Source organism: Protomyctophum parallelum, assembly GCF_964188405.1.
Source record: "Protomyctophum parallelum genome assembly, chromosome: 14".
NCBI classification, from domain to species: domain Eukaryota; kingdom Metazoa; phylum Chordata; class Actinopteri; order Myctophiformes; family Myctophidae; genus Protomyctophum; species Protomyctophum parallelum.
The window spans coordinates 32,612,145-32,624,186 of NC_139709.1; the positions used below are offsets into that span (position 1 = coordinate 32,612,145).

The window sequence follows — 12,042 nt, forward strand, 5'->3', positions numbered from 1 at the left end:
ACAAGTGCGGTCTTGTATAAGGCTCTCAACAGTATGAAATCCATGTGAGAAATCCATCCGCTCCAACAAACACTACAAATAATCCAGTCCAACGTATGTGGTACCGTACGCCATGCTGGAGAGAGACATCGTGAACTTTACAGTGATTTCTGGAAATCAGTCTCCTGTATACAAATCACTTTGGGGTTAAGCGCTGCACGAAACGACGAAGCAACGCGTGAAGGTCCAATGCATTTTGTGTGCACTCATCTGTTTGCTCCTTCCAAATGGGCAGGGGGGTCCTGTGCGGTGCGCGTTCCTCTGATCACACACCTGTGGTCTGTTTGATGCTGTGGAAGCTGAGCCTCGTGGGCGAGGTAGGGATGGACATGGCTCGCGCCACTCGCACCTGAAGCGAGTGATTGTCCTGCCAGCGATGCCACCTTTTTCTCGTGGCAGAGCGCACCTAACAGAGGAATGAAGATGTTACTACTGCCACTTTGGCCCCCTTTGACATGATGATATGCTGTACGATCTTAAAATGACTACAAAAACATTCAAAATGACTACAAAACGTGGTTGTGTTTGTGTGTGTGCGTGTGTGCGTGCGTGCGTCATTGTAAAGGAGTTTGTATAAAGCACTACAGTTAAATAAAAGCACCATTTAACATTCCTAATAATTATGATTCCAGAGTTACAGGGTAACCCTTCATTTTACGGTACGGTAATTACCTGGTAACTACATGGCAATAGTAGGTTTTACCTGGTAAGTACCCGGTAACTAATATGTAGTTATGCAGTAATTACTAGGTCATTACCAAGTATTTTCCCTGACAACTACTAGGTAATTACCCTGTATGTATAACTATTTACTGTATAATTACCTGGTAATTACATGGAACTTACCATGGTAGCAGAGTAAATACTTATAAATACTGGGTAGTTACCTGGTAATTACATAGTAAAAACCTATAAATACAGGTTAATTACCTAGTAGTTGTCAGGAAAATACTTGGTAATTTCCTAGTAGCTACTGGGTAACTTGCATGGTAGCAGAGTAAATACTTATGAATACTGGGTAGTTACCTAGTAATTACACAGTAAATACTTATAAATACAGGGTAATTACTAGGTAGTTGTCAGGAAAATACTTGGTAATTACCTGGCAACTAGTGGGTCATTCACCATGGTAAGTTCCATGTAATTACCAGGTAATTATACAGTAAATTGTTATACATACAGGGTAATTACCTAGTAGTTGTCAGGGAAAATACTTGGTAATGACCTAGTAATTACTGCATAACTACATAGTAGTTACCGGGTACTTACCAGGTAAAACCTACTATTGCCATGTAGTTACCAGGTAATTACCTGGTAGTTAAAATGAAGGGTTACCAGTTAGGGTATGGTATTGGGTACCAACTTTCAGACAAATAGTAGTGACAAAGATTGCAGAATATCTAGTTCAGTAGAAATGGGCCTGGTCTATCCAAAGAAGCAGGTTAACATTCAGAGGACATGTTTTCATCATATGACCCACGATGAATCCGTTTAACCCGTTTAACGGTCGGGAATCCCTTTTGGTGTTGTAAGCATTATGTTATACTTTAGCTATTGAAAAATAGCAGATCTACAAGCTCATAGTGCAGCACTGAGTGCCACGCTACGAGCTTGTAGATCTGCTATTTTTGAAAAATCTTGAAAATGTGGCGCAAAATCTTGGAATATATATTCTGTCACAGTGAACATATTTTCAGATGGGGGTCCGTGGCCAAATACAGATCATTCTGGGGGTCCCTTGACATGAAAAAGGTTGAGCAACACTGACATAGAAACATAGGTTTTTCAGAAAAGGGTTTTCTGAATCGTCCTCAGGTCTAAATGGGTTATAGAGATTTGGGGGCCTAGTGTCTTCCTTTGCCTACTGGAAGTGGGCATGCAATGTTTGACGGCGATCGACTCACCTCTCCATTGAGGAAGCAGTAAAATACGGACACAAAGAAGCCCTAAAAACAAGACAAAATACAGTGATAATTACTTAATTACATCAAATTAATTATTATTTTTTACAATGAAAGATAGAAGATTCAGATACCTTCATTAGCCATTGTGTGTACACACATAGAACACTCACAGTTTCTGTTAACCGATATATGCCGCTCAGATTAAAATATCAATCGGCCATTAAAATATAAACAGCCGGCCGGCCAGCGTGGCAGGTTGGGAAAATATGATTTGACGAAGTTAAAGATATATTTGATAAATATTTGATAAACATTACAATATGTGGTTTACAACCATGCATTAACATCATATTTTCACTATTTTGGAGCTTACACTGATTGGCAAATCAGCCTAAATCATCAGACGCACTGCAATGGAGTGGTGGAACAAATTGGTGGCACATTGCCGTTGACTACCTTACCTGCATCAAAACAAAAGCTGATGATGTAAGTTACTGCGCATTAAAGGGATAGTTCAGATTTTTTTAACTTAAACTGTATGAAATACTTGCCATTAATATAGTGGTTGCAACTGTATTAATTGATTGCCTGAGTCCCGTGGTGGAAGTTCTGCTCTGGTTTTGGTGAAAGTAGTTCCAGTCATTTTGTGGGGGGCACTGGGGGCCAGCATTAAGAATAAATTAACCCACAAAACTAACGTCATTTGTATTGTTGACCTATTTATAAAATATTAGTGCAACTTTCGTTCATTTTTTACCCCTCTATCACACGGAACTAGGTTTTTTGTGTCCATATCACTACGCACAAAAAAGATAGTTCCATGTGATAGAGGGGTCAAAGTTGAATGCAAATGATACAAACTAAAACGTTAGTTTTGTGGATTAATTTACTTTTAATGCGTGGCCCGAGCAATCAATTAATACATTAAACTGTTTGTTTGTACTGTTATATCACTCATCCATCCTCTTATATTCTGTTCTTTTTGGCAAGCGACACCTGTATGATGGAGTAGATATATGCTTCAAGAAACGGTAACAGGTACGGTCGCCCCTTTTCCATCTCGCCCCACTACTCTACCTAGCTGTAAATAACAAGCATAAATTCATGTTGGTGATTATATAAAAGGTATTATTGGAAGAAATGTGTTTAATAAAACGAAATTAACTTCTAGAAGGTCCTAAATTAACTTAAGCAGTCACCGTCTCTGTCTCATGTTATTCTTCCTTGATTTTACAGAGTATAGAGATCGACTACTATACATAATTTCAGATTTCAGGGAGGGTGGGAAATACTAAATTAACTGTTAACTACATTAACATTTTCCGCGAGGGGAGAGTTGGTAAAGGGGCGAGTCGTCTGGTATTCCAATAAACTATATAAAGGCAGGCACATATTGCATCTGTGATGAAGTGGAAAGCACTGCAGTAATGTGATAATATTACACTTTGTGTAATGATCGGTCGGCGGTGGTTAACTGCACCATGCATAGTATCTGCAAACAAACACTAATATATTATGGCCGATTATTAATTTATCCTTTGGCCCGGGCGAATAGAATCTTGCCAGTCATGGTGGCTGTCTAAAAAATTGTCTAGCGGAAACCGCTGACCCACAGAGAGCACATCAGGCGCACATGTCCCCACTTAGCCTAATCGCCCCACTAAGTATATGCTCTGACAATATCATCTCTGTCGGGCAGGAGCCTCTTATCTCCATATTTCAAGCTTTTATATAAATATATTTTTTATTTATGCCCCTGAGCCTACTTCATCATACGCAAAAATGTAGCCTAATCTACAAACTCACAACACGTCACGATGGCTGGATGTAATAGCCCAGGAACTTAGAGCATGTAACGTGACATTGGCACAAGCTCAACACCTTGCCCATGACAGACCCAGATGGAGAGACCTGGTTGCTATGGTTGGCTCTACGCGCCCTGAAGTGCAAGAGGACTAAGTAAGTAAGTGTGCTCCACTACAATAATTTGAAAGCTTTAGTTACTACTTTTTGTAGATTTTGATTATTATTACAAAAAAATACATTACCCACTTCAGTCCTATATACATTTCGGTTTTCGGGCCATTTGAAAATAGACAATCTACTGGGACATATGCTGCACAATGAGTACTTTACATGTGGATGCCAACACATTTTGAATTCCGGACCTTTACGTTGCAGTGAATTTCTGCATTGAAGTATAGTTACTTTTACTTAAGTAAAACATTTGAGTCCCTTTTCTACCACTGTTTCCACCAGTGTTGATTTCGTCGACTAATACTATGACGAAAAATGTTCGTCGACTATCCTTTTTCACTGACGAAACCTACATGGAAACTACATGAAAACTAAGCTATGATGACTAAAAGTATTTAAAGATAAATACGTCAACAAATTAAAACGAGACTAAAATGTTAGGAAGGGACTAGTGGAGAAGAGATCTAGTATAAGTCATTTTACACTATTTTCAGCAAGTGTAAAATCAGCCATTACGACACCATCAAGGTCTGCCAAAATACATTTTAGTCGACTAAATCAACTGTAAATTTAGTCGACTAAAATCTTATGACATTTAGTCGACTAAAACTACACTAACACTAAAACATTTCAGGTGACTAAAACGTGACTAAAACTAAATGTTTTATTCCAAAGACTATGACTAAACTAAAATGCCAAAGACAACACTGGTTTCCACCCGACAGTGACGACATGATATTACAACTGACTCTTCCTCTCGAGAGCTCATTATCTGAAAGGTTGAGTGTTGAAACTCTACGAAAGGACGATGTTCAGAATTACGAAATTCTGAACAATTCATATGATTGAAGATCTCACATTTTGCTTCAGCCTTCATTACTCTCACCTGAAACGATTGTAAAAAGGAATTGAAATAGATGAAAACTATTTGGGAAATGTCATCCTCCCCCGGATTCACAAAGAAGAGCATGTACGTGATTCCCAACAGGGGTAGTAACACCAACGTTGCTTTCACTGCTTTCCTGTGAAGACAGAGATATAAAACATCGGGGTGTGAGTGATGAAAATGTCCTTGCATCCATCATCCACTTGATCGTGATGTCATTCCTCAAAATGATCTTCAAAGCTACAATACGGGACTTATTTGAATGTATAAAACAATATTTTAAAGTATGGTAATAGAGTATGTTAATGCGATATAACGAACAAACACAGCTACATTGGTTGGAGAGGTTCTTCTCTCCCTACTCTTCTGTTGAGACATTTCAACCATGGGTCAAAAAAGTCGGTCAAATTCAGTAGAGGAATTATGAAGATGGACAGAGAGGAGACTGAAAGGACAGAGAAGGTATAGTCTCAAATCACCATTATTGTTATGGATGGATATGTTGCCCAGCCATATCTGGAGATATGCAAACAGTAGTTTGCGATGTCTGAATTGGAAGCCAGAATATCAGCAATGGCACAGATCTGAGTCAGAATCAGTCTATTGGTCAAGTATACTTACATTAATATTGAGCAATGCATTTGAACAGTAACTTGCTTTAAACCAAACAAAATGGGAATTACTTTTTTTTATAATCCTGGGTCCTATTATTGGACCATTTGGAGGGATGATGGGTGTGAAACAAATATTGGAATCGGTCCATTTGTTTGCTTCTAAGCGTTTGTGTAGTTGCTCGACAAAGCTTGATACAAAACTATGTTTTTTTAGTTTTTTTTTTAAAATACTTTTTTTATTTGACATTTTGTATTTTACATAACTTCAGAATATCATTGACAGATAAATGAGTAAGTAATATAAAACTAAAAAATTATAATAGTGACAGGTAGTGTACATGTTCCAGATACAATACAAATAAAAGTATATAAATGCGATAAACAAACAAAAAACTGTTAAACAAACAGTGACAGATGGTAACAGTCAGACAAACAAAACAAAGACAACAGGACAGACACTCTTGCTCTCAAACTTTCCCAATAAGTTGTTGTTCCCTCTTAGAGGGGTATATCAACTGAATTACTTTTTTTTTTTTTTTACAGTTTATGTATTTTCCTTTCCAATTTTGTATTATGTTATCTATTGTGTAGGAGGGGTTAGTGTGCACTTACTGAAAAATCTGTCTTCACTCCCTCTCAATTCAAACTTTATCTTTTCCAATTGCAAATAGTGCATAACATCTAACCTGTGCTTGCTTCCAATATGTCTTTTTTTAATACAAAAACAATCTCCTTTGCCCAGAACCCCTAACAGCAACACCAATGCAATGTTAGAATGACAGATAAGCCCAGAGACATCTGGAACAATGATTTCAGACACATACAATAATGTGAGCCTGTATTTGGAAAGAAATGGCATAGTTTGAATTTGAAATAACTTTTGGAAACTAATGAATGGCCCAATTACAATCATTTTCACAGCTATCCTTCATTTATGTAACCTGACTCCGCCAGATTGCGGCAGAATTTGAGTTCACAAGTTCCCTCCTCCTACCTTGATCTGGTCTCTCTCAAGCAGAAACGATGAACCCGGAAGCAGTGGGACAAAAATCAGATATCTCTATAATAATTTCGTGTTGTAGTCTTAGAGTATATATATTAATAGAGACGTCACCGGATTTCTCCTCCCATCCACTTGCCTTAACCCTGTAAGTCCCAACGATGCTTTTTGGTAACATAGAAAAGGGTGTTACAAGGTTAAGTTGATCAAAAGCGCATGAGGCGATTTCACTCCTCTTTCCGGGTAGGAACAGAGTGCATTCTGGGATGGATTGGGCCAAATCGTGAACGCGCTGGCCGTTGACTATGATTGCACACGTTCACGTATGCAACAGCGCTCACGTGTCATTGCCCCAATAACATGAACGTGCGCAATGATAGTCAACGGCCCAGCGCAGGCTCGAGCTGCAATACCACATTCGGCCACTATGTCCAGTTCGCCTCGGGGTTTCCTCTCGGTGACGTCTCTATTATAGTTATACTCTAAGGTTGTAGTCTTGTTAGCTTGTGTTTACATTTGCGCTGTGGCACAGCTACAATACGTCACCAGTCTCGTGTTGATTCCGCCTCTAGCGTTCGCATTGGAGCCCTCAGTGTGCGAGCGTTTTCTTTATTTTTGAGTGGTGCAACCACTCCAAGGAACAGCAATGTCCGTGTTCACCTATGTACCTATGTGTCCGCCTACGTGTTGGTTAATGAGCACCAGTATATGACTATGAGTACCAGTAGGGGCGCTGTGTGCCAGAAATAGAGGGGTTGGGGATGTTGTGCATGTTGTGCATGTCTTTGCTCTCTTTTCATGAATACAAATCACAACATATAATAGCATGGTACAGTATAACAAAAATATAAATAATTATAATAATGAGCAATGGGCCACCTTATATAAAATGGTTAACTTCACTTCCATTCAGAATGTTTGTTTGGTGCAGTGTATAAGGGCCATATATTTGGCAGCTGATTGACGGAACCAATATAGGATTGACAGTCTTCTGAAAAACCTATGTTTCTATGTCAGTGGTGCTCAACCTTTTTCACCCCCAAAATTAAATGTAATTGGCCACCGACCCCCATATGAAAATTTGTTGTTCCAGGGACCCCCCCCCCCCTCCCCCAGAAGCAAAGATTTGAGCTAAAAACGTTCGCTCTGAAAGAATACTGTATATATTCAAAGATTTGCCCCACATTTCCACGATTTCTCAACAATAGCAGACCTACAAGCTCGTAGCACGGCACTCGGTGCCGCGCTATGAGCTTGAAGATCTGCAATTTTTGAATAGCTAAAGTATAACATCATGCTTAAAACACCAATAGGGGTTCAACGTACAGAATGGCTTAAGACATTTAATTAATATAAGTACTGCAATCATCTGCAGTAGGAACTCACCTATACTGTATTGTTTCAGATGTCGTAGAAGCTCTCAGTTTGGTCATGAGAATTCGTACAATGTTGAAGAGGAACACGAAATTTATCTGGTAAAGAATGAATATAAGCATAAACGTTAATCTCGATTAATTTCTAATAAATTAACCTGACAGCAAATTTGGGTAGTGAGTCATGATCAGCTCTATCACCGTTCTGGGACTGGTAATTCATGTGCACAATAAGAAAGTATAGACAATACAATAAATTCTCATTTCCATAGAGCGATTTGACTGTTAGTAAATGTCTCTTGTAGGCCAATAAATCAACCGTATATGATTATGATACATGTTGACACAGTGCATTATGATATCAATGAATGCTTATTTTTTTTATGTTTTGTTTTTGTGGCTTTTGCCTTTTGCCTGAGAGATGGGGGGAAGACATGCAGTAAAGGCCGTCTGGATCGGGAGTCAGACGGGCCATTACCAGCCAAGGTAATGGATGCTTTTGATAAAGTATATAATAGAGGGGCAGGGAAATGCAGCACAGGTCTCCAGCTGGAAACAAACCTATCGTAATTACAGTGTGCGGTGGACACCTGCAGCCATCTACTGGCCAGGAAAGTGAAACGTTAAGTGAAAAGTTGAATTCCCCCGTTTTGCTCACCAAAAGGACAAGAATAACAGGCCCTTGGTAAATGTAGTCAATATACTTCCCAGGCTCCTTGCCAAACCAGCATCTGTTGGTATAAAGAATAATTGTATATGAAAATCAGTGTTTAAAAAGATTTCTGTGTTTAATTTGTATTGTTCAATGTCAATGAATAATTAGCGTAAATGCTTACTGTTCATTCTCATAATATAGCTTGCCAATAGCCCAAGCAATAATGATAGGACATGGAATGCCTGAAATAAATAGGATTATTTGAGTTGTGGCAGAGAGGACTTATACATTGTACATTATGTAAGGCAGGCTATCATCTTGAAAGGAAATCTGCACAAAAAATATTAATTTGCAGCAGTATTAACAGCTCTAAAACTAGTAGGGGTGGGCAAAAGATTATAATCGATTCACTCAAATATCACGTTTTGTAATGCCACGATTTTGTTTAATCGATTTTAAACTCGAGGCAATGTAACTTGGGGGGAATATCGTAATATAGAATCGCAACAATCATTGAATCACAATATAATTAAGAAACGCAATATAAATCGAATCAGCACCATAGGTATCGAGATCGTATCGAATCGGAAGGTAAGTGAACCTTCCCACACATATTAAAGGAGAATTCCATGCTAGAAGGCTTTATTACCTTTATTTGTAGTTGTTAGGTCCCAACCAAAGAGGTCCAGTTGTTATTTTGTGCAAAAGTGCATTATTGGCTATTTCCCCTAATATAAGCCCTCAATGGGGGTTGGGTTTTTGTGCTAATTCGCTTATTTCCATTGAAATAAGTAGTAAAGTGTGCCGCTTGGGATACTATTTACATTATGAAGAGAGTATAATATTAAAATAAAAAAATGTGAGCGATGGAAATAAGCGAATTAGCACAACACCCCATAGCCCCATTCAATTCAATGCAATTCAATTCAATTCATTGAGGGCTTATGGTAGGGAAAATAGCCAATAATGCACTTTTGCACAAAATAACACATGGACCTCTTTGGTGGGGACTTAACAATTACAAATAAAGGTAAGAAAGCCTTCTAGCATGGAATTCTCCTTTAACTATACTGTATGTATGGTAAAGGCTGCACTGTATGTACACAATCACACTCAACTGCTTCAGTAAAATCAAGGTCAAGTACCAATAAAATTAAATGAAAAATGTAACCCAGCTCCAACCCACTAAATTCTACCAATAAAGGATGCCATTTTACCGTGTATTTTTAGAGCCATGTGATTTTATATGTTTTTTTAACACAGCAAGATTTGTATAGTGTGTTCCTGCCCCCACCTCTTAAATACCAGTGGTGGAAAGTAACAAAATAAGTACATTTACTTAAAGGTATATTCAGTGATTTCACTCAAAAAACCTTAGGTTTCGTTTTTGGCTGTGGGACCCAGCCTTTCGTCCAATCAGGATAGAGAGTCAAAAACTTTTGAGGGTTTTTTGACCCCCAGGGGTTAACTGGGGACAGGGAGGAACTCCTTATATGGCCAGCACACTCTATAGTAGGGAGGATTATCACAACAAAACAAAAAAATAAGTGATATTTGAATTAAGTGAAATCACTGAATATACCTTTAAGTACTTCACTTAAGTACAATTTTGAGATATTATTACTTTACTTGAGTATTTCCAATACTTTCACTTCTACTTCACTACATTTTGGATCCAAACATTGTACTTTTACTCCACTACATTTATTTGAAAACTTTAGTTACTAGGTACTTTGTAGATTTCGATTATTATTACAAAACATACGTTAACCACTTCAGCCCTATACATTTCGGCCATTTGAAAACAGCCGATCTACAAGCTCACAATGTGTCTCAATGCATTGTGAGCTTGTAGATCTGCTATTTTCAGAAGATTTGTATACATTTGAAAACTTGAAACGGGACATTCTGCGCAATGAGTACTTTTACTTTTGGTACTTCAAGTACATTTTGATGCTAATACATTTGTACTTTTACTCAAGTACATTTTGAATTCCAGATAATTCCAGAGAATTCCGTTTACTTATGACGGAGTACTTCTATATTGCAATATCAATACTTTTACTTAAGTAAAACATTTGAGTACTTTTTCCGCCACTGTTAAATACAGCACACCTGATGTCAATCATACTTTACCTGGCTAATCATAATTTCCCTAGTGTTAAGACATTTAAACTGTTCTACTTCTTTCATCATTGAGGATCATACACGAGAGAGAAGAGAAGAGAAGAGAACTTCTTTCATGTCCTATTAGATGATAATTAGCGATCACAAAAGAGTGATATAAGAATGGACACTGACACTGACACTGCCCAAAAGGTGGAGTCACCCAAGATTTCAAAATATAATTAGAATAGCAGGAATATAATAATATGCAGCGTCACATCAAACGATGTATGTAGTTGTGCCCCCCGGTTCTATGGGTGCCCAATCAAGTTCATACTAGCTATTTCCATTTCATAGGGCTAGTATGAACTTCCTTTCACAGCCGTTTATTCTGAAGACGTTTGGTGTGAGTCAATTTAACATGACCTACATATTTTTCCCCCAGTGCTCGTTCTATCAGTGTGAAACAGGAAGTCATGCATAACCGCAAACATGACCATTGTCCACGCTTCACTGCTTATACCATCCGACCCGTACAATCCATCCTTTAAACCAGTGCATCTCAAAGTGGGTCCTTGAGGGGGTTTCAAGGGGTCCCCAGTAAAATACGGTACAGTTTTAACACTTAAGCCCTATTTGGTTTTGACTATTATTATGTCTGCAGAATGACTGGTAATTTAGTTTTCTGTAGCAAGTGTAGGCAGCTGACACATAATTTAGTTTTCAATCTCAAAAATAATTCCTTTCCCTGTTTTGGTGGACATTTTTCAATTTTCAATTCACAATCTATCATCACCAAATGACAAGAGCAGAGAAGAAGATGAACTGGAACCAAAAATAATGATGGCTCTAACAGTAATAACAGTGTGACATTTGGCCAACAAGAGAAGTTTTATGAAAGCATGTCTAACTCAAATTCAAACACATTGTGAACATAGATGTACTTACACCAGCCAATGAAAAGAAAGACCCACTTTCTAAGCTTGTCAGTTGAATAAGTCATCACAATGGCAGTATGAAGGTAGCATCCTTCAACAAACATCCAGAAAAAGTTAGTCACCACAAAATAGTTGTATATCGTGGTAATTAAGCGACACCAGGGCTGAAAGAGAAAGCGTAATTTAGTCACTCAAAAGGTTGAAGCAAAAACAAATGCTATTTTCATTCTTTCAAGTCTCTGGGCATACAACACTTATAAATCATGGTTGTTACCTCATTGCTCTCATGGATGTTGTGGTCAATCAACTGAAGCAGAAACCACATAACGTTCCTTAAAATGAAGGTGGTGATTAGGTTCCAGTGGATGATGTTTCGAAGACATCGTATGCTTCTATAGTGAAAGTCAAGTGGAGGAGATGTCAAAATGATCTATTAGCGTAAGCTCATTCAGGAGTTACTTTCATAATGTGCTATAATATAGTATATTAGATAATATCACTATCACTTACAATATGACTTTCTGTGCCACGAAATGCATTATATATATAT

The 12,042-nt window shown here is 38.0% G+C and overlaps 1 protein-coding gene across 1 annotated transcript in view; it reads right to left on the reverse strand.

Moving 5' to 3' along the window:
* Positions 1-304: 304 nt before the first annotated feature.
* The window catches only part of LOC310870145 (corticotropin-releasing factor receptor 2), a gene marked incomplete at both ends in the record, with an annotated part of 39,061 nt that continues 27,323 nt past the window's right edge, over positions 305-12,042 (reverse strand). Inside the window, 8 exons of the mRNA XM_083781219.1 lie at positions 305-445; positions 1,944-1,985; positions 4,807-4,942; positions 7,807-7,892; positions 8,452-8,524; positions 8,630-8,690; positions 11,503-11,656; positions 11,767-11,884. Coding sequence (XP_083637345.1) covers positions 305-445; positions 1,944-1,985; positions 4,807-4,942; positions 7,807-7,892; positions 8,452-8,524; positions 8,630-8,690; positions 11,503-11,656; positions 11,767-11,884 — 811 coding nt within the window. The remainder of the gene's footprint in view (positions 446-1,943; positions 1,986-4,806; positions 4,943-7,806; positions 7,893-8,451; positions 8,525-8,629; positions 8,691-11,502; positions 11,657-11,766; positions 11,885-12,042) is intronic.